The following is a 24,195-nucleotide window of genomic DNA, read 5'->3' on the forward strand; positions in this document are numbered from 1 at the left end:
TGTCCAACACTGTTGAATTGTTTTCTCATCACATCAGCTGAGATTGCAAACGTTTCTGATACAAGGTCGTAGAAGTATCTGCACAGGTCTAACTAACCTTGGGCTTTAGGAGGAAGGTGCAGTATCTGCATGAATGCTACATGCCTTGCTCTTATTTTGCTGGAGATAATGTATGTCAGTCCAGGGGAGTTTAAAATTATTAAACTGAAAATGCGAATAAAAAGGTGAATGTGTCCTTTTGACTACCTCTAATTAAAGCACCATTCTTTTCTTCTGTACAGTTCTGTACTGTTGATTTGAAAAAGCTTTGAAGGAATTTTGCTTTTAAGGCTGGAGCAAAAGGCAGGGAGTGCAAATTGTTACCATGGGATGGACTTAAAAAATCCTCTATTCCGTTGGATTACAAATAAACACAATTTCTATACATTACTTATGGAATCAAACAATGTTTCATATCTGGTTGAAATAGAAATGTTCTGCAAAAGAGGAAAAGGGTAACAAGGAGTGAAAAAATATTTTTGGTCAATATGCATAATTTGTTTGATTTGAAAGAAAGTCTCCACTTGAGTTTATCTTTTAAATAGTCTTTACAATGTTCTGAACATTTAGCAATGAAAACGTGATTTCTGTGTGAATGTTTAATTGCACTCCTGCATGTACTGAAACAAAACACCTTATTTGCTTTTAATATATCTTGCATTTTTTTAATTTGAAAGAGATCCTGAGGAAGACCTTTCATTGCTTCCCAAATCTCAGATTTTGTGTAGAATGCATATATGGGAAGTGGAGCTTCTTGTTCATGGGAAAGTTATCTAATTTCTATCCACCAGTTCAAAAAGATCTCTGATGTTGATTAAACATGTATAAACAGAGCTTAGGGAAAAAGAAAAAAAAGGAAACATGCATATTTCACTCAAAAAATGTCAAGACAAATGTGCTAAAGGACAGCAATTAGCAAACAACATAACTATCCCACCACATGGTTGATTAATTTTCAGTGTAGCCCAGGTAATAAATAAAACATTATGTCATAAAGATATCAAGTTTCAGACTGACACTAGTTCAAGTTTTGTCAAGCAAACCTGTACACTGCCTGCCTTTGCTAGTGAACTCTAAAGATTCTGGGCCTATTTGCTGCTAACAGGTCATGAAATTAAGCCTTATACTCAATATTTAGGTGCCTATGGAACATTATCAAGAGTTCAGGCATTTGTGTATGCTGGCAAGACCTTGTAAGGCTGAGTTTTAAAAGTACAAACTTTAAAAAAAGCATTCATTTGAAACCACCCTCACACACATGTGCAAAAGAAAACTGTATGCATGCATCTGAAAACAGAATTTAGCTTTGCACTGTTAAACAGATTTTACAGTAACACTTTTCTGGTCTTTTGCCAATGGAGCTGCTCTCCTCTATTACCTTGACTAGAGAAAAAAAGAAAATTAAATCTTGAAGTACCACACCAGACTTGATTACAGCATTGAAATAATGAAGAGTGTCATCCCATCCGATCCATGTATAGTGCTCATTAATACCACAGGCACTTTACTGGTAAATCTGTTGCCATTACAAACACCTCCTCCAAATACCTTCCCTCAGAGAGCAGCTTTTCCTCTGGGAAACTTCCAGAGACCTAACCTTGGTCTATGAAGCTATGTGAGATTTTGAAGCATCAATTTTTGGTACTTATATCCATTCTTCTGCAGAATCTGACAATACTTTAGTAGATATGGGATCAAGTTCACTCCCAAAGCTTTGTATATGGCAAACACTGGAGAGCAAATAGGACATTTTCCAACCAATTTCTGTCTTGCTGACCATAAAAAAAAACCCACAAAACCTTGATGCTGATCCAACAAGTATTTAGGGGTTGTCAGTCAGAGGGAAGGTGGATGATCAGCCTGGAAGAAGGGATCAAACCTCTGATAAACTCTAAGCTCTAGCTGACTCTAATGTCTGCTTGGTGTGACTGTAATGTCTGCTCCTGGGACAGAGCGAATCTTCCAGGAGAGGACAAAGCAGGTGATGGCAGCAGTTGAGTTGACACAGAGAGCTGGATTTGGAACAGGTGAGAGGACTGAAAGGCCTGCTAAGTGCAAAGGGAGCAGAGCCCATGAGATGGCCAGATAGGAATTTGTTCTGGTAGAAAGGACTGGTGACCAGTGGTTATAATTCTGTATTATACCCCTCGTGAGGGAAAGCAGGACAGGGGTGTCCAAGGGGGTTAACTCAAGGCAGCTGTGTGGGAGACTCAGGTCCTGGCCAACTTCATGGAATAGTTAAGGTAAATAACACAATTTACAATTCCACTTACTGGTGCTTGCAACAGAGGATGGTCAAAAGCTGCAAGTGCTCCTACAGCAATGCTAGAAATCTAAAGAATAAGATTATGGAATTATGCTACCTGGCAATAAATGACAACCCTGATATAAAAGGCATCTCATGCTGGTGAAAGGAGGATAATCAGTAGCATACATAGAACTAGTCCCTCTACTTTACAGGATCAATAGAAAATAAGATACAGACAGGGCAATGGCACAATATGTGAAGGCTACAACAAAGTGTTACAGGAAAAAACAGGGAGGAGGGGAACATCAGGAGTCTTTGTGGGTGGAAATAACAGAAAGGTAGGACTTTGTTTGTATTTAAGATTCCTCTGTTAAAGACGCCAATAATTAAATACTCAGTGAAATTAGAGAAGCTGAACAACTAGGTCAGGTAGCAATACTGGCCAACTCCAACTACCCACATACTGTCAGGCACAATGCCTCATCCAGATGTGATAAGGAAATAAAAGTTTTGCACCCACTAACTGACTTTTGCTTAGCACAATAAACACTGAGACCCATAAGAAAGAATGCTGCTCTGGGTTTAGTGTCAAGTGCTGCACAGGACCTGCTTCAAGAGGTACTACTGGGAGAACTGCTCTGCAAGAGCTTCAAAATATAACAGAATTTAATGTTGTAGTGTACTGCAATAAAGTAAGCCAAACAAATACATCACACAGATATCCAATTTCAAGAAGGGGAAATACATAAAAATCACAAAAATAGTAAAAGCCTGAAAAAGCAGTCAAAAAGGCAAGAAGCCTAAAGCAACCTGGAGGCTTTTCAAAAACACTGTACTAAAAATCCCAGTAAACTATGTGTCACATATTAAAAAAAAAAGTAAACAGGTTCAATAAAAACCCTGCACAGCTCATAAAAAAACAAAACAAAAAACCAAAAGAAACCCCCAAAAAACCAAACAACCAAAGAGGCTATTGTAGGCAAAATGGTTGGCATTTAAAAATTGCTGAAATGAACAGAAAAGCCCATAAAAACCAGATCAAGAATAAATGGCAACTAGGATGGCTAAAAATGAATGAGAAAATTTTGCAGAATATAACCAAGGTGATAGTAAAAAGTTGTTAAAAGGAAAAGAAACTTGGTGACTTCTCTGCAGAGGTCTTTACTGCTGAAGGTACTTGAGAAGGTCTCAAATCCAAGCGATTCCTTGAGATAGAATAATTTCAGATAAGTATGAAGGAAGCAGTAGATCAAACAGGTAAGGCAGGTGTTATTAAGTGAACACGAGTGCAGACATTCACCCATGACTTCTGAAGGAACTCAAGTGTGAAACTGCAGAACTACGGGCCAAAGTTTGTAACTCAGCATTACAAACTGCCACTGCACCAGGGGGCTGGTGCCAACCGAGCTTCCATGTGGAAAAGGGGCTCAAGAGGAGACTTTGAGAACTGTGGGTCAGTTTATTTGACTTTCCTGCTTGGCAAGGCAGTAGTCCACCTTAAGGAACACAATAACTGAGCTCAAGGATAAGCGTGGTAAAGCAAGCCTTAGTGACTACAATGTATTTGGATTTTCAAAACTGTTTTTATAAAATGCTTCACTGAAGCTTTTAAAATAAATTATCTTGGGGTTGTAAGAGAGGTGCTCTTATGGACTGAAGGCTGTTAAAGGACAGGAAGAAAAGAATAGTACCTGATGGTCACATTTCAAAATGAAGACATAACACCAGTGGGTCCTCTCAGACACAAGCTGTAACTGTTTTTTTGCAAAGATTCCAATGGTGATCTACAGAAGGGACTGAACTGTGAAACATCAGAGTCTATAGATGATACTAATCCCTCTTAGGTTGTTAAATGTGATGCTAGTGCTGAGGAATGGGGAGATCTGGTGATTTCTCATGCTGGGAGATCCAGAAGGACCCCACCAAACTGGATGGGTACAGTTCTGGTCTGTCACAGAAGAGAGAGTAAAGGCACTAAGGGCTAGAGTGTCACCTTCAAAAGAGAACCTAAAAAGGTTGTGTGACTCACCCTTTTGGAGAAGAGAAAGCTGAGAGGGAATAGAACTGAGATTTACAAAATTAGTGAGTCACCCAAACACAGACCTACTTGAAATCTCCCAGTACTGGAAAAAGGGTGTATTTGAGGAAAGCAGAGGGAGCTTTGCTTAGAACAGGTCAGACAGTGATTTATATGATTTATATAATTTGAATAATGCCACTGGAGGTTGCAAAGACACACACACAGTTACAGTAGCTTCAAAAAAGGATTAGACAAATTCAGGATGAAACACAGATACTGAAGGAACATTTAAATTGGGTTATCTTGGGTACAAGTGAATGGACTGCAGAAAATTGCCAGAACTCTGTGCTTCCTCTAAATAGCATCTCTTATGGTAGTTCACTTTTGGGAACAGAACAGTGAGCTAGATGAATAACTAAGAAGATGCTTCTAATGTAATTATTTTGTGGAGAAAAAAAAAGTAAATATCAGTTTTCATCAGATATATCAGTTTACACCAACAGACTTACAAGGAGCTACTGCCATTATACCATCTTGGAAGACAGTTAATTATGATACACAATAACTACACTAATAATTCATAAAATTATTTTATTTGATTGAAACATTTCCCTATAATTTAATAATGGAGTTGACTTTAGAATATTTTTATGTTCTATTCTGTTGTTGTTTGTTTTTAATTATGAAGAAACACATCTAAATCTAGCCCATGTGTTAAGACTTAAACTTGTATGGAAAATACTTGCAAGCAAATATAGCAAAAAAGTAGATTTCCCAACTGTGTAGCATCCAAAAGCAGACAGAAGTAAATATAGGTGTACTGGTAATAGCTTGCCCTTGGCCACTGCATCAGTGACAGCAATATAACAGCTATCTGTAAAGGACTGCTAGTCATGTCAGTCTAGGTTAAAAAGAAATGTTTGGGCTTTCCCAAGAAGTGGCCTTTATGGGGGGACACAAAGCTTTCTTATAATTTCAGTTTCCATCATTCCAGCCCCTTGCAAAAACAATGGCCAAATGCTTGAGCACTGTTAGACGCTTGACTTGGGAAGTACAAAAGAGTGCAATTTCTCATTTTATAGAAAGATCAAAAAGATTTCCACTCACTTCCACTTTCTATAAAGCCTTCTAGGCTGGTTATGAAGTGAGGCTGATTATGAACTTCAATGGATCAAACAGTTGGCCATTGTACTGATTGGAGTTATCATTTCCTACATAAGTGCATTAATGTTTAACAAATTTTAAGGCACGTATACTGTTCTCTGAGCAATGCATGGTTTGCAAAGAAGTATAAATCTCAAGATTTTAAGAGCTGCAATAAAAATCTTGAGGAAAAAAAGAAAAAACCCCAGATTTTAAAAAGTTCATTTAATCCAGGCTTTCTGTTTCATTCAAAATAGAATTTCAATACCATATCCATATTTCCCTTTACTCTTTTCCTTCATACTCAGGCATCTGTGTACTCCTTATATTATGTTCTCCAAATGTACCTTAGGGAAAGGGTGAGCCTCTTGCTGTAGGAGAACAATTTAGGAGAAGTTGCCATAGAAGAAAATGAGAAGATTAATCTGCCTCAGGGAGAAAAGTCTGCTGTCTTTCCTTTGCCTTCTCACTCTGTGTCCTCTACTGAGGCTTATACTGTGGTTTCTTGTCATGTGGATTTCAACACTCTTCAGGAGCTTCGATTTGCACTGCAACTCCACTGAGTTTTTGCCCTCTGTGAAAAGGGGAGATGAGGCTGAGGCTGGTCCCCAAGCCTGGCTCCTGCAGCCCCAGCTCCAACCATCTACCTAGATGCAAGGTATGGTTAGATAGCCTGGCTATATTTGTAACCAGCTAACAGTAAATACAACTGGAACATAACTGGGCTGCAGTGAAAGGAACAAAGACTAGAGTGTCATTAAAGACTGGGAAAACCAAAACCAGCTTACAGAAGGAATTTTACTCTTTCTGCTATGAAGATGTGAACACCAAGCAGGACTGGAGGTGGGAACTTCAAGGGGATCATGTATGGCCTGAGAGACATTTTTTGGAGAAACTTCTCCAAGAAACAACCCAGCATTTGCTGTGAGCTGCAAACACAGTTATCAGCAATATCCTGATTCTCTGCACATTTGGATTTGACCGGCTTTCCTTTTGGGAATGAGGAAGAAAGTGCCATTTGCAGGTGTCCTAACAGCCTTGGGAGCAGCTTAGACGAAAGGCAGGAGGTTGTAGGCTAGATGATGCTTTTGCTTAGCTGCAGCAGCTCCCCCACCACTACAGTGGGCAGATGATGCTTCTGCTATTTTATTTTTCTGTTCCCACTGGATTTTAGCTGTGTTTGAACCCAGTGAAAGCTGCAGGGTCAAGCCCAGACAAAACAGAGTAGAGGAAAACCTAAAACCATATACCTCTTTCCAGTCGGCCTGCTAAGTGGGTGCATTGATTTGTGCTAGGTTGCCTTTTGCCCCTAGAAACTGCCCCTGTGAAGCAGAATTCAACTTTCCTGTGCCTTTGTGCCTATCCTTACCAGTCCTGAACCAAAAGCAGTGTAGACAGTAGCACAGGGCTTCCAGATGCCCTGCACCTGGAGACCTGGCCCAGATCACCAAAGCCTGGATGAATCTCTACACATCTTGACAGTGCCTCTCTGCATCTAGCACAGAGTCCCAGGAGATACCAGTGAAATATTTGGCAAAAACCCCTTTTTAAAAAACAAAAGTTATTGGATTAAGACAACAAATAAAGCTAAGCCTATTTCCTTAAATACTGTGTCTTAAGACTACAGTGATGACAAATGAAGTAGAAGCACATATAAATAAAGAGCAGGAATTCCTTCAGACCTTCACTCCTTTCATAGTTTACAATTGCGTTCACCCCTTCAATGAATTTGCTTCATTCAACAGATGCTGATGTGCATTCAGTAGCAGCAATCCAAAGAAAATGCTTTTAATTTGCCTGGTTTTAGAACTGTCACAAACAGAGGGTGAATTTCCAGGGGATGGCAGGGCTGACAGCTGGCTGCAGACCCTTGCAGCGCTGCTCGTGCCTGAGCTCCAGGTAAGTGCCAGCTCTGTGGCACCTGGGCTGGAGAGTCACTGCAGAAGCAGGCTCTGACAGACTGCCTCAGGCACTCTTACAAGTGCAAACATGCAGGACTCCTATTGTGCATGCAATGAGTCACCTCGAACAGAGAACGTGTGCCGTGCCAGATTATACAGAGGTTTTGTGAAAATAAATATTCCCATTGAGGATTAGCATGAGACCAGAAGCTATGCCAAACTTGACTAGACTCTAAAGGCCAATCTTGTTCCTTAAACCAGATGTTTAACAGAGGTTGTGACATCTGAAGAGATCAGCAGACACAAAATACAGGCAGTGTATGCTAAATCAGAATGAGGTGTATCATTTCAGAGAGGTAATATGCAGAGAGATAAAATATGATTTTTGAAGTGTAAAATTCTGTAAATCCCTTTTCCCAATACTTTTTCACATCTTGGACAATTAACCGCAAGCAGTAAAATAAAATTTATGTTTTGTAGCATATCCTTTTTCTCTTTTTGAGTATCTATTTAAAAGGAGGCCAACCTCATTAGTAAGTGGATTTACTTACTTCCCTGAGGTAAAACTGAGAGTGGTAAGCAAGCAACATAAAATCTGCCCTCACTTTCCCAATCTAGATAGGAAGCAACTCATAGGAGCTTCTTGTCAGTGGCACCTGACTGCTTCTCTACTGTGGTATTTTCACATTTTCAGCTTTTCCAACCTATGCAGTTAGTTTTGTCTACCTACCTCTTTTTTCTTTCACATTTGGCAACTTGAAATTCAAGGTCATTCAGTCAATAAGGAGCATGAAAAACATTTCAAAGTTGGTAGTTTTGCAAGAGATATTTTCATGAACTCTAGTGAGCATCTTACAGCATCAGTTTTTGATTTTCAGTCAAAAGTGGGAAGTGGCAGGAGGCACTTGCCAAACTTCATGTGCTGGATGATGAGGGTAAGGCAGTAACAGCTGGAGGGAGCCCCATGGGAAGCTGTGTCTCAGGGGATGGCTTGTTTGTCTTCAGATGATCAGGTTGCCTTTGGGTAATTACAATGGAAAGCAGATCATGAGCAGCTCATGGTCAGGCCAAGGGAGTATAACCATTACAGTCCCCATGGCATGATGGCCCCAGGATCATCTGACTTCCATGGAGACATCAGGACTTCTGCTGTAAACAGCAATGTTCCTTGCCTCCCACCTACACTGTGACTTTCCTACCACCTCTCCCTCCACTCAGACGTGGAGTCAAGCTTGAGGAATGCAATGGGAATGGGAACTGGTGGCTGGCTGTGTGGAGGCAAAGCAGAGAACTGAAAAATCTTATGAGGTTTGTGATAGCAGAACAAGCACATGACCTGCCACCACATCTCTTGCCTGACCTATTCTTAGAGATGGGTGGATGGAAAAGGCTGAGTCACTGTCTCAGCTGCAGAAGACCAAGCTGTACAGAAGGAGCCTGCCAGCCAGGGCTCCAAGCCATACAGGATAGGAGCCCTGCCCTATTTCTCAGTGCTCTTTGTGGCAGGTGGCTAATCCCTTCCACCCCATCTCCCTTCCTCTGCCTCATTCCTCACTAGTTCCCAGAACGAAGAACAGACTATCAGCCACAACATAATGCCAGGAATTCTAAACAGTTGCCTTTCAGCAGGGATTTCAGGTTTTGCAGGCATGGTTCCCTCTTGCTTTACTGGAAATCATATAGAATCACAGAATTATTGAGTCATTTAGGTTGGAAAAGATCTCTAAAATCATCTGTATCCCATGCATGTATGTGGTATCTTTTCATGATTCTGACCTGATCAGCTTGTCATGGTTGTCAGGTCCCTTGGCCCTCATCTTTGAGGTAAGTGCCTGCTACATATCATAACAAGGCATTCACAACAAAGCATTTCTTCGAATCTACAAGCCTGTGAGAAAGTAAGATGAAACACCAACAACTTTTTCCTGAAAGAGAATTATGGTTTTAGCACTCTTAGTAGTCTAGTCCAAGTCCACCTATAGCAAAATATATAGCAATGAACTTGTACCATCAAGGACAATTTACAGGAAAAAATGTTACTTACACGGCTTCCTTTTTCAGGGAAACACTGACATCCTCCACTGCAGTCTCTGCCTCCACATGGTCCTGTGTATTTCTTTCCACCCTGCAAACCAGAACACACATAACAAAAAAGTTAAAATATATTAGCTGGAATATCTGAAACAGCACAATCAGCTTTGATTAGCAGACTTGCTGGGAAGTGTTAAAGTGAAGACCAGGATCAGATCTAGGATTTACAGCTGAAACCTCTTTAATATATGCTTAGAAGCAGCCGTGAGTGGCTGTCCAGTTCTTGGAGATCAGCATCAAGAAATATAATATTACTTCATTTATTTCCCTCCATATTTTCAAAACACTGCAGCTCGATACTGAGCAGTATCTTACATATCTTTTTGACACATGCAATAGATATCATATCACAGAAATGCAGCTGCTTGGATTCTTTAGGGACATGGACTAAGTCCTAGGTCATAATGCAGCACATCCTTCTATGCATTCTCCAAATGGTTGCTGTGTTTTGAAATACTTATTGGTGGACATAAAGGAAGATACAGGTATCATGTTCAAAATCATGAGCCAAACTCCTGCTTTCTCCTCTTCTATGGCTACCTATTCTGGAGGAACAAAAAATTTGCTAGCAATCAACCACTGTGATTTAGAAGTCACTCCCAGCTTAAGAAAATGTCTTCAGTTACATCTCTCCTGCCTGACCACAACCACGTTGGCCTGGGCCACAAATATATGGATCACAAAATATGTACTGCTCCACAGAAATCCTTGGATGGACTTCAACAGGCAGGCAAACTCAGATTATATTCCATGCAAGTGCCTGCACAGAATGCAGCAGCCACAGTCAGTCTTGTTCAGAAACCTGAACAGCAGAGATGCTGTGCGTGCTGTGGTGTGACTTTTATAAATGTAACTTAATGATTAGGAATGTTGTGAAGACCAGCCTGCAGCCCACTGGAGTTCAGGGTTTTGAACCCCTGAAAATGACCCAGCAGCCTAGTAAGTAATCTGGGAAAGGAGGAAGGCATTTCTCATCACTATTTCTGAACCTGACTTGGCCCATAGTGAATAATTAATCCAGTCAGAAAAAAAAAAAAAAAAGAGAGAATGACTAAGTCTAGTGGCTACAGGAAACCTCAATCCCTCATTCAGGGCACTTCACACGCACTGCTCCTCACATGAAACCTCAAAGCAACACAGCTGTAGGGTACAGAGTCAGGCTCCATGTCACTTGCTCTCCTCTTGGCTAAAGCAAATGGTGCCTTCACTTTTCTGCCTCCTTCAGAGCTTGAGCTCATCATCTCTTGAAAGGGAGGTGAAAGGGATATAAACAAGACTCCAAAACTGGATGGGTGCTCTGAACTGCTATGTTGTTTCATAAATAGACAGTGATGTTGCCATTCCTGCCTCTAGGGCTGACTTAAGGAGATAAAACAGAGAGAACCAAAGCTGCCATGTGGCTCTAAGCAACCCTCTACTCAACACCTGCGGTTTTTCAGTCACATTTCTCAGGTATATATTTCTGCCTTCACACTACCTGAAAACACAGCTCTGGGATTTGGATACCTTCCTGTCAGTCAAATGAATAAAAGGTACAGAGCAGGCACCAAGCATTACCTAAGTCCTGCTTTTGTCATACTTGTACAGCAGACTCTTAATCTTGCGACACACAGAAATACAAAGTTCCCAAAACACGTTTTTATGTTTGTCATGAGTAGGTTCATGTCTGTATCTTAAGTACTTTTATATACTAAAACACTTTTTTTCAGCTTTATGTTTAATTCTCATGTTCAATTGAAGAGGTAGGGTTTTCATACTGATGAAAGCAGTCCACCAAACTGAAACCATGCCCTGACCTAGGTTAGGCGTTTTACTCAGGAAATTATTTCATGGATGTAGCAGAATTCTGTGTCATGTTATGAATTCTGATTTATGTTTAGGCTGCTGTTTACAGGAAATATTAAATCAAGACAATTTTATAAACTCCAGTAGTTTGCTCAGGTTGACCCATGTTTTAGTTAAATAAAACTCTCTATTTCCATGGAGTTTATTTCTTATTAATCTAGTTGCAGATGAAATGTGCATCTTTTTCTCAGTATCCTTCATTTAAGGGAGTTTCCCCCACAGCTCCTTTTCTGAAATTGAGTATAGTTCTATTAATTTTTATGGATGCCATGCAGATGTATGGTCTGTGTGACCATATTCCTCTGGAGGATGTGGGTATACTTTAAGGAGAATTGTGCTATGTAGTACTGCCATTGGTAATAATCAATTTTGAACTTTTAGAATCTGTTTTTGTCAGTGTTGTAAACAACAGCATATCCCAGCCCAAGAGTAACAGACAGATACAGCAATTTGATCATGTGGGTTTTCAGTTTTGCCTACTGAGAAAAAAATAATGAGAACAATAAGTTTATTTCTTTAATTAGCCTAGTGACTCTAAATTTGGTAAACTGTTGTCAAGTCGAAAACAGAAAATGAATCAGAACTAAGTTAAGATATTTGTGCACTTGTAAGAAAAAAATTGAGGAGGCTGCTAATGCTTATTTCAAATGGAAGTTCAAGGTCTATTGTTTGTGTACTATCCACCATCCAATATTTTAATTTGCATGCTGTAACAATACCAGCAGCTAATATGGGGACACAATTGTTTTCTTCCACAATTTTAGGAAGCTTTTTTTTTTTTTCATTATTTTCTCATTTTGTATTTTTTTATGCACACAGATTCTGCAGATAATGAAAATCTGGAAGATTCTCCAAGGGCAGGGAACATAATGGGAAAGTATTTCAGACCAGCAGTAATATACCTCTTCTTGATTATACTTGGGCTTTCTTTATTACCTAATTTCAACCTCTTCACTTTCAACTGCTAGTGGAATGACTCTGGGAACTTTCAGTCACATGCACCATTTTCTACTATCTTCCACTATTACAAATATCTAGAATATATATAATTTTTTGAAGATCCCTGCACTGTTGTTTGATCTTACATTACTGGGGATTACAATCTAAAACATTATGGTTTACAAGCTTGTTAATGTTCAAAAATAAGTCTGTTAAGGATTCTTGTAGAACTTTGCTAAAAACAATCATACCCATGGGCACACAACTGAGATGAAGGGAAATCAAATGGACATGTATCAGTCAATAATTAGAATGCAAAAAGCCTGAAAGTTTCAAATTTAGCAATGGACGATGTACTTTGAAGTCCTCAACTATTTATGTCCTGAGGAAAACAGATTTCTGGGAACATAACACTAATGGTGACAACCCAATGTGGTTGTTTTGATCTGAGCAGGAGCCTTTTTGGTCAGTGGAGAGAACAGTCAGACCTAGGACATGCTTCATCCCATCCTTATACTGGCATTTAAACTGATCAACTGCATCTCTCCTAGAAAGTTCCTACTGCTTTCTCTCAACCACAAAGGTGGGTGGAGGCGACTAGCTTCCATAGAGACATCCACCCCCTGTAGGAAGTGTAAGGATGGGAAGATGAATCTCCTGACTAGCTCAGTATGCAGTTAAATGAAGACAAGTGTGCCTGCACCAGAATGATATTCTAGGATTTGTGTAATCAAGCTGGAAGAACTGGCCCTCAAGAATGAAGTTGTCTGCTGAGAAGCCTTTCAGTTCCAAGTCTTTGTCATGTTTTGGATGATGTATAATCCCACTAATCTCTAAGAAGTCCAAAGTTTAGGCAGAGTCTAGAAATGGGGTTTATAGGATCTAATTTAGGATTTATGCAATATAGGCACAACATCTGGCTGGCTGCTGTTTTAGATTACCCAGAGACTCTCATCAGATCTATCTCAGATACCAGAGGTAAATCTCATCATAGGAGGGTAAGGGGATTAGAGAGGCAGCATAGGGTAACTGGTTGAGATGTGTCTACAGAGCAGATGTCCAGCTTCATGTGAGATGAATCTGTGCTAAGTGTCCAAGCCTCACCCTCACAGGAAGCTACACACCCTTTGATGGGAACACTGAGTGTGAAGAACATTATTTAAGAGCAGACATATATGCAAACACAAAACCAGCTATTCCATTGCACTGGTGTGCACGCTTTCTGTGCATAAGGTCAGGTTCTGCTTAATCAGAATTAGGTTGGAGAATCAACAGTAAAGTATGGTAATTCTGTCCAGAAATGTGTAACATTAATGTTCCCAATGAGACCCACAGGGTCCAAGCGCAGCCCTTGGAGGCAAGGCTGACTCATTCAGCCAACTGTAACGGTAATATCATATTAGAAAAAATATTGCCTAGGTAATAGTGTCAGAAAAAAATAACTTTTGAGTGTAAAAAAAATGGGACCAATCAGGGAAAAGAAATTGAGAGTAGGTTGTTTATTTGGGAGGAGTGTAGGCAGGGAAATGGTAGTGCAAAGGTGGTAAAAACTTGGAAAATAAAAAAAAAAAAGACGAAGAGGGCATCAAATTAGGTGAAGAATGAAAGTAGTGAGGATATACTAAGAGCAAGGGCAGGGACATCTGCATGCAGCAGTGATGTTGACTTGTGAGCACAAGGCCACTGGGAGCCCCCATGGGGAGAGACCACAGGTCTCTTGACCAGGCATGTCCCTGTGGGAAGGTGGGATAAGAAGGGATAAGCTTGTAAGGAAGGATAGGCTCACTCCTGAATACCAACAACAGGAGCAAAGGCAGCAGAAATACAACTTAATAGCCCTTTTGTGTAATTTATCAGATTTTTTACAGTGATTTTGTAAAAATCATAATAACAAGAAGATATAGAAATGTAATTCACTGTTTCTTGCAGTGGTGCAGTTGTGAATTATTACTAATAAAAACAGTGATATATTACTTTGCCAAATAAAGAAATACTAGGTTCTTAGAGGTGTTTTCTTTAATCAGCAAATCTTAAGTTACATCTAACACTGCTCAGGTTCCCACTGTTCAAAGCTAAGCATCTCCAGAGCTGGCTTACCCAGCCACTGTACTGGGATGAATATATTCATCATGTTCAAGGAACATGAACACTGCTCAAACAAAAGCAAGAGAAAACATGTAAGTAAGTGCCACCTATGTTTGTAAAGCTTGCATATTTGCCTAGTGTAAATACTTCTCATTTTTATGTATAGCAAGCATACAATGTGGGTGTCCTAACACAAGAAATTTTTCTGCCCTCTTGCTTTGTCATAATTTTTTTCATCTCCAAACAATATTATTTCTGTATTTACACATCTTCAGCCAAAAATAGACAACTTAAATGCAGTTTCTTTCAGCCAAGCTCTTAAAAAATGCAGAAATATATATGCACTTTTCTTTAAACTTTTCCACACGTAAATGATTTATTTGTTGCTAATCTTGGCCTCATTTGGGTAGCCGTCATTTCTGCGTGCCCATTCAAGTACCTCCACTTCAAGGGCTGGTATTCTAACAAAGAACAAAAGCAACCAGAGACAGACCTCAAAGTACAGTTCTATGAGTACAGAAAGACCAGGAAATATAAGCCATTTCCTTACATACAGCTCAAAAAATAATTACGGAAATTATAATGAAAATATTGCAACTTGGAATCAAAGACTCCATACACCGACATCTTCTTTGATAGCGTTTTTTCGTTGTAGTTGTGCATTAACCTCTGTGCTGACAAGCCCCATTCTGTACACCCAAGTTTCACCAAGGCGTGTTTTGGAAGTTTTAGGAGCTTGCTGAAACACTGAACTAGGACTGGAGGTGCTGACCTGCTGCGTGCCTCTGCAGTGGGGCAATGAACAGCACATTGGAGCAGCACATTCAGATGCTTCAAGTGAGGCTTCAGCCTGGAAGTCCCGAGGGAATTCCTGGCATGCCTGAGAGTCAGCCTCTGTGTCAGTGCCAGGGAGACCAGACCAGGCCACACCTCCAGTATGAACCTCTGCTTTCACATTTGACCTTCAGCTGTTGATACGGACATTCATTTCAAATTCGGTTTATACAGCCCTGACTTAGAAACATTATTTTTTTACTTCCTTCAAAAGAAAGAAGAAAAAATAAAGTAGGAGTATGACAGAGTACTCCTGCTGCTGATCATCACCAGACAGAGAAGAACTTCATCAGATTCAAATGTGACAGCACAGTTGTCTTTGCTCAAACCAAACATTTTACTCCTTTAAGAGCTGAAAACATTTGTTGCCTGTTACCAAAATTATTTCTCTAGAAGTATATATAAACAACTACTCAAAACAAGTATTGAGAATGCTGTCAATGGAGAAGGCCTGGATTGCCCAGGAACAGGCTTGGTCTCTCCTCAGAGCTGCAATGTCAAAGATGCAATCAGCTATCTGAAACCGCCTGCTAACAGTCCCTCTAGTGCATGGCACAGTAAGACCACTGTGAAGACCTTAATTGTCCAGGGAAAGGGAGAGATAATTGGCACAGTCAGAGAGGAAGGAAAAGATGTGGGTGTGGATCCTCTCTCCAACTGTTCTGAGAATTATTTCACTAAGAACTAATTCTTTCTTTCATATTTGAATGAGAGCCAGAACCTTTTCCAGACAAGGATGCATGGCAACTAGAATAATTTAGTGCATGACCTCAAAATCTTATGAATGTTTACACTTCCCACCAAAAGTAGGGGGAGCCATGTATTTACATATCCTTCAATGAAAAAAACTCTGGAGGAGGAAACTGGTCCCAGGAAGAACACAAAGATACTTCCCACCAGCTGTATGAAGAGAGCTGGTCTCCTAAACCCTGCCTAATGGAGTCTTCCCAATGCAATGAGAAGAGCTGTACTTGTGGTAATCAATTATTTATTATAAACTGGTGTGAAGTTTCACATGCCCTCTCACTCCCAGGTAGGGTATCAAGAAAATTGGGAAGCAGAATGGCAAGAAAGCAAGCGGCTCGCTTCAGCTCCGAGTCCTGATGGGCATGGGAATGGCAACAAAAGAGAAGTACCCAAAAGCACTACTGCTCCCAGGGACTGAGATACCTTTGTTTGATGTCTGGGGTGAAGAAAGGAAGGGCAAGAATTTAGTCTCCAATGCTGAGAAGACCCCGAGAGAGAGAGACAGAAACTGGTCTTCACAAGAGTGTCTCAGCAAGTATGTTGGAACCAGAGATGCAAAACATGAATTCTGCATATCTCAGAAATGAAGCTATAAAAGACTTTCCTCTTATGGACTTGCTTGTGACTCTTGATTATATGAACCTCCTGGCATACAGCCTTGATTTGAAGGCTGCATTGTTTCATTTCAAAGTGAAACTTCACAGCTCCACATGTTCACTTTATTTGAGGTACTATTTACTGACCCCCTTCAGATTATTAAGTTCTCTTGCTGCCGTCTGGAGACACTGCCTTGGAACAATGGCAGAAGACAGATATGATACAGTGTGAACTTATCCATCACATTTTCATAAAACCATTTCTAATTCTGTGGCTTTCATCCAAACACATATTTACCCAGAAAACCAGATGAAATCCAGAAAGAGCAGCTGTGATATAGTAGGCATTAAAAAAAAACAAAAAAAAACAAAGGTCTTTGAGAGGCCAGGCAAAGAGAAATGATTAAAAGCTGCCTACGTATAAAGCACAGATATTTGAATAACTCTCCAGGGGTCTTGCCTAGTTGTCCAACATGAGTTTGTTTGCAAACAGCACATTTTGAAGCAAGCAGCATGTGTTGTGACATGGTTTTCTGTCAAGAAGTCTGAGAATGGAAGTCTCCTATTTTACAGGTAATGAAGTTGAATTCAGTTATATTTTTCCTTTTTTTTCCATCACAAGGTGATTATACATTATGCTACAGAAGAGGAATATAAGATAGAAAAACCCAGTTATAGCACTTTAAAGTGTCAAACAATTAAAAAAAGTCACCCCTATAGAAAAATATAGTACTCTGCTTATTTTTGAAGAATCTGTAATGCCATGGGAAAGGGAATCCTAAAAGGCTGCTCCAGGTCTCTGCGTGAAAGTGCTCCAGCTTTCAGGAGCTAATAAAGGAGGGATAAGATGCAAAAGGCTTTTCCTGGAACAAAATTGCATCCAGAAAAGGAAGAAAAACATCATCTGGCACTTGTCTATTTGAGCCTGCCTAAAGAAATGACAAATTTTGTCTTAGTCATCAGCTAAGGCTTGAATATATGGTAGCAGTAGACAGGTGATACTGCAGAAAAACTAAGCTCTTTGAAGAGAGTGCAATCATGGTTAAAAATGTCACATCTCACAAAGGGGTAAATATTAAGCAGCCATGAAGTGATACCTATGGCCCACAATGATTACAAAAATAGAATAAAAGTGTTGCTCTGTTTTACCAGGGCCAGAATTGGGTTTGCCTGCAGAAAAAAAAATACCCCACAGGTATGAGCCTAGTAAGATTTTTAGCCTGGAAATGCATTAATAAAGGTAAGCAAAGACACCTACATTAATTATTACTATTAGTTAAGGCAAGCCTATTGGCTTCCTTGATTATAATGAGAACCCAGACACCCCCTGAATATGTAGATGCTTAAATTTAGGTGACTTCATGTCACTTGGCTCTTTGTTCAAATAGGATTTTTTAGCTAAATCTGAGAGAAAGGTAAAGGATGCAGCAGTAACTACAGTAAAACCTGTATTGGTAAGGTAAAATTTGATATCCTATTAAACTTGATCCCATCTTTGTAAAGCCATACTTTTGGAGATGAGTATTATTTCACTATTATCTTTTCTTATGAGACAGCAGACTCTCATCTAACATTCAACATGACATTCCTCATCTAAAAGGATGGAGGTCTTTAGACTAAGATTGCTGGGACATCTTAACATCGGGTCCTTGTTTGCAACACCCCATCTCTAGAAATTAAATGCATCTCCACAGAAGCTACTTAGGTTGTTTCAAAACTAGTATTACAGAAGTCAGAAGTGTTTTCTAGTTATCAGCAATGAAAAAAGTCCTTTGACTTAATTCTGTGATTTTACTGTGACTTGCCAAAGTAGACGTAATCACTTGTTAGGGACACTGAAAAGCACAGATTGTTTCTCTTTTAATTTTTGATTTTTATTCTAATATTTTATTTACGCAAACCACTGTGCATTTTGTATTTGACGTGCCCAGAGGTTATGCAAGGTGCAAGTTGGTGGACAGTGTTATCTTGATATGTGCAGTTACACTGGAATATTTTCCATAAAGGAATGAAGTCAAAGACACTATCAACCCTTAATCTGAATTTGGCTTTTGTGCAATATCTTATATTACTAGAATAAAACCTCCTTTCCCATCCCTAAGAACAGAAAGACATTTGTTCACATACTAGTAGCATAATAATGAAACACAGCATTCACTCATTAAAGTAGCAATTTCTATATTTAACTACTTCTGGTTTCCGAAGTCTAGTCATTTTCAGTTTTGGAAAGACATCCAAATAGTGATATCATTTGCTTGAAACAATAGAAAGTCTGGATACTAGTCTATATATGGAGATTTTTTTTTAGTCTATTTATAAACCACGCCAGCTATTTGACCTGTCTAGTTTACTCACCTACGTAAATTGGCAGACTCAGGAAACTTAAGAACATATTATTCTTTGTGACTTTTAGCCTTAAAGTTTGCTAATCATACTTCAGATAGGCAACCAGTATTTCTGAGAACTCATCTGTGCCTATTACACCAAGAACAAACCAGCCAGTCGATGTAGGAAAGATTTTTTTACTTTTGAACCAGCAGCAGTGCAATTGCATTAGCTCTGCTCGTGGGGAGGGGAGTGACAGAAACCAGCTGTACAGCTGTTCGCATGGCTGCAGCATCCGTACTTTCTTCAGTGCAGTGCAATGGTGCCAGGGCTTCCCAAAATGTGAGCATAGCCACTGAGATTTTATTCCTGTTTCACGTCTTCTGTAATTACTTAAAAATGTTTGATTATGTCTGAACCGCTTTTATAAATTGAATTTAACTTTGTTTTCCTCTGATAACTGTTTACAGACATCGTTCTGTTTACAGTCATGGTTCAGACATGCTGATCTGGTTTTGAAGTGAATACTTAAGAGATCCTGGGAGTTCTTTTTTCCCTTGGGAGGGATGAAGTTGGCAACAGTTTTCAATGGCCTTTTAAAATCTTCTTGTGCCTGCAGAATCAGATATAATAAAGGAAACAAGAAAGCTGAATTTCAATTCTTCCTGCAGAATTATATAAATTGCAATTAGAAATATCTACCAAGAAGTGGAAGTATGGAATTATCCCTGACAGCATGATTTGGAAGGAATGGATTTGCACAGGTTTATCAGTGATGGCACATATTGGCTGACACTGCATTTATCATACATGCTATTGGGTAAGTCCAGTCCAGTTAAACGTTTACAGCTCTGGCTCAATTTTCAGAGTTGGCTGTTAGACAGATGACTGTAGTGGAAATATTAAATGTGGAAATTTGCTATGCAATTTTTCAGAACTGCTTCTTGGGACTGGACTGGTATTTCCTTAAAAGTAAGAAGAATGGGTAAGAGATTTGCAAACTGGAAAAAGAACTGCATTTGGTGATGGAAGTGTTTACTGCTAACTGCTTGGTCAGATGCTTCACCCACCATTTCCTTTCTATTTCAGTCAAGAAAAAGCCCATGAGAACTAGCTTTCTCACTGACCCATTTTACTTTCCACTTTTGATTGCAAAACTTAACCTCCTCCCTGAGCCTTATTGCCTCTGCTCCAAGGTGATCAGTGCTGCCACTGGTAAAAGCCTTGGGTACAGGTTCAGCAAATAAAGAAGCTACAGTAGAGGATCTGACATATCAGGGCTATATGCAGACATCTGTGAAAGTTTTACTATTTGCAATGAGGTTAAGGAAGGTAATCTAACAGAAGAATGTATTCAGCAAGAAATGTGTGTGCCTCTTGTGGATATAAAATCTAGTAGTCAACTATCATTGATAATCTCTTTTCTCGTATATTTACTTTTGATTAGAAAAATGTCTTAAAACATTTGCTCATAAAACTCAAATGATATCTTCCTTTCATTTGCCAAAGAGCTCTTTTAGTTACGTACCTAGTCAGGGGTCAAAATCTATATCTCAATATAATGTATTTGTATCTGTAGATTACAAAATCAGAAACCTGGAATGGCTGAATTGTTACCCTGAATTCTAAAAAAATAAATGACCAGTTTATTATTTGGATATTTCTTCATTCTGCATATCTGTTTTCACATAATTTTAATGGGAAGAGTGGGAAGGTTTGTTTTTAATGTTTTTGTTTGGGTTTTTTGTTTTGTTTTGTTTTGGAAGGGGGGAATAGGGGAGGTTTCCCTTCCTTCAAAATATCCCCTTGACTATACAAGAACATTACCACAGCCATACTGTGAAACATTGGCTCAGGATATGGTAATATGGAAATCACATTTATTTACTCAATGAAAAAAAGGGTTCATCTTTCCCATATTACCACTGACTTGTGACTTAAAGCATGCTCTGCTTCAGTTTGGCAGCTGAGCTGATTTCTGCAATGTTGCAGAACTGGGTTAAATGCACTTTCCCAGAGTTTGATGAGTCACTGGTTCAGCTTGGTCTAGGACCCAGATCTTCCTGCTTTCCGGTCCACTTCCCTGACCAACAGACAAACACTGTCTGCATTGCTGCAATAAGTCTTGTCGCTCAGCCTCCACACCAAAAATGCTCTTATCATAGTACAAACAACTAACATACTGAGATTATATAAACAACCAAATATCGAGCTTTAAACTGACTTAAGGGATGTCATTTGGCTTCTCTTTCACATCCTTTTTCATTACATGCTTGTTATTTTGCAAACAGATCTACAAAATTCAGAAATGCTCATGTCTTGGCAGTAAAGAGTAGAAAATAGACCAGAAAAAAGTAAGTAACACATTTATAGCTCACTGAATGGAGTGATATGATCTTGACTCATGATATGAGCTTGACTCTTAGAAGAGGTGGAACAAATCCCAGAGTGCTCATCAAGCTCAAAGGTCTTAGAAAATGAACATGTTTCTGTATACCACCTAACCCAGGAAGAATAGCCTTTAATTTGAAATCCAGAGGCAACCAGAAGACTGGGTGCATCTATACAGCTTTGCTATAAGCAGCTTTCTGTGAAACTCCTCATAGGTGATGTCAGCTCAACATAATGATTTTGAGAGAGAATGCCCAAAGACTAAGAATGGATCTTAGAAAAAACCCAACTTTATCAGCAATGGTGTGGAAATAACCTGGGGCTGCAACGTTTATGTTCAACAAAACAACAACGACAATGAATTGCTTGCCTCCTTGAAACCTCACAGATTGTATCTCATGCCTCTGTTCAGAACAGATCTTCAGATTAAAGATCAGTAATGACACTGTTGGTCTCTTGATAGGTACCATCTTATTATGGTACTGGTCTGGCCTCTCTAAGATCTGAAATACAAAAACCCAGTGGCTTTCCTCTGACATAGGATGCAAGACTCCGCTAAACTTCGAAGCAAGTAGAGGAAAACAATTCTCCCCATGCAGATTGAGGAATCAAGCCTCTAGTGAATCGTTACTATATGTATGGCTCAACCACCATAAAGACTGTTCTCCAGGGACCCTTTGCTCTACCACAAAAACCACAGCTTCATTTTCAGGCATCAGAAGGTAAAGAAAAATCACATATTTGTCTTGTCTTTCTTTTCTGTGATCACGGAAAAGTCAATATCTACACTATATTTTGTGAGCAGAATAGATCTCAAATGCATTAAGCTTCTAGAAGGACTCTACTACATATCTCCTCCTGGAAGAATCAATCTCTCACCATTTACTTTTATAAACTCAATGCTTCACCTGTTGAAAGCCTGGTAAAAGAGTTTCATTGCTACCTCTTCACTAGGTCCTTCCTTCTGTGTCCTATTTTCCCAATGTCTAAGAAATTATTCCAGCTGATTTTTGAAAGGCAGGTCTTCTTCATGAAAAGGCAACAATAGTGACACATTCTGGATCAGTAATGAGGTTTTGAGTCTGGTCACACTTTGTCAGCAAGATCTGTTCACAGAGATGAATCTCACCAAGCACTTGAGGGGCTAAGTTCTGTTTGGTGCCTGCAAGCTGCATAACTAGAACTTCATTTCTCCATCTAACAAGCTAAACAATAATCCACAGAAAATTCCCATTCTTTATTTATACTACTTAATTTGTAGTCTTCCCTTTTGTATCTTGAAAGGTAAGAAGAGAGTTTCTCTAGTCATCATACTGGGATCTGTTTTACTGAATTGGAAAACTGGTAAAACAAGTCTTGGGGGCATTTACTCCCAACCTTCCAAACCTCATCCACTTTATTTCCTTAGTGTGTACTTACACACATACAAGTGTAATTAATTTTCCAGCTGTGAAATATAATAGCTTTTCTTCTGGTTTCTTGTCTTTACTCTTCTGTTTTTCCTGATGAATTAAATTCCATTCAGGGAAAAGCTTCTCAGTAGCAGGAGATCCCAGATAAGTTGCTGACTTGGTTTCAGTTTTATTGATGCTGCTCAAGTACAATCTTTTAGCACAGTTGGACCATTTCTCTACAGTTCTCAGGGTGCTACACCATTCACACAGTGCCCACTAATGAACATTTATTCTGCCGTTCTGATAATTCAAGCATAATGTTTAAATTTCCCTGAACTTTTGTGACTGCTGTCCATTACCTTCCTTAATCATTCACACGCTCTTTCCTTCTCTCTGTACAACACTTAGGTCACCAGATCATTTGGTTAACTCCCTAAAATAGGTTACAGTCACACTAACATTAAGCCTTATTTTGTGGCATTAGTGATTCCTGCTGCCCACTGCTACACAGAACACTGGCTTTAGTACCTTAGGAGAGTGCTTGTTCCTGTTGGTGCTCCTGTGCTTCTTTATTACCCACAAGCCAGATTATGAGTCTAGGTCTCCACTGATGCAGCAAGGCAAGATACTGAAAATACGGGCATGACAAAAAGAATCTTTGAAGATCTTAACATGGTAATAATTAAGACCCTTTATGGATTTCTCTTCTCCTATTTACTGAGAAAGATAAAGGGTATCTATAGTAACACATTTCTCATAAATTTTTGTGACATTTCAATGCCTTGCTTTTCCTTACTCATCCCCAAAAAATCTCCCACTGCAAACAGCTAGTTGGCCTTAACTCTGTTGTCCCACTAAATCCAACTGTATCCCTTAATCATGGAAACCCAGCCTCTTCTTGCTTATTGTAGAACTTCCTTACCATCATAAAATGTGATGTTCTTGCCTGTGAATTCCTGCAACAATGTGAATTAGGATCCCAAAGCAAGTAAGTTTTTTCTGCTTCTGCTGTTTTTATTATATTTAGGTAAGTAAGAAAACATGATTTCTTGTGTTTTCCTCATTAAGCCGCATCAATAATATAAAAATCAGGTAAAAAGCTACTCTTAAAATCTCACAATAACAAACCCCTCATCCTCCACACAAATATACTTCTTTAACTCTTAGAGTCCCAAAGCCCAGTATGTTTTCTTTGTAAAAAACCACAACAAATGTAACTATTATCTCCCCATGGCAACAGTCTAACTCTCCAGTCATCTCTTTCTAGCAACAAGGGATCTAGATGAAACATGACTGAAGACAACCGTTTATGCCAGATGCTTAAAGAGCAATAGGATACATTACACAAACAATTATCTGTTTTTGTATTTTGACCAAACATACAAGTTATTAGCCACCTCTGTTCCATATCTTGTCTTTTTTAAACTATTTTATTCTTTCAGGAAGAGAGCAGTACAATGCTGACATACTTTGCTGTGTCTATTTTGCTGGTAACAGCTGGCATGGATGGCAAAAGTGAGGTTAACTTCTCACTTCCCCCACTCCCCACCACCCCCCATCCTAGGAACACAGTAGGAAAAACGGAATTGTTCTTCTG

General features: G+C 39.3%; 1 protein-coding gene across 2 annotated transcripts in view; it reads right to left on the reverse strand.

The window, feature by feature from the left end:
- Nucleotides 1–24,195, reverse strand: part of COL4A2 (collagen type IV alpha 2 chain) — a 140,662-nt gene that overhangs the window by 90,626 nt on the left and 25,841 nt on the right. For both annotated transcript variants that reach the window (XM_038131692.1, XM_038131701.1), the window contains exon 4: nucleotides 9,396–9,476. In XM_038131692.1, the coding sequence (XP_037987620.1) occupies nucleotides 9,396–9,476 (81 nt within the window). The remainder of the gene's footprint in view (nucleotides 1–9,395; nucleotides 9,477–24,195) is intronic.

This window comes from Motacilla alba, chromosome 1 (assembly GCF_015832195.1).
Source record: "Motacilla alba alba isolate MOTALB_02 chromosome 1, Motacilla_alba_V1.0_pri, whole genome shotgun sequence".
In the NCBI taxonomy this organism is placed as follows: domain Eukaryota; kingdom Metazoa; phylum Chordata; class Aves; order Passeriformes; family Motacillidae; genus Motacilla; species Motacilla alba.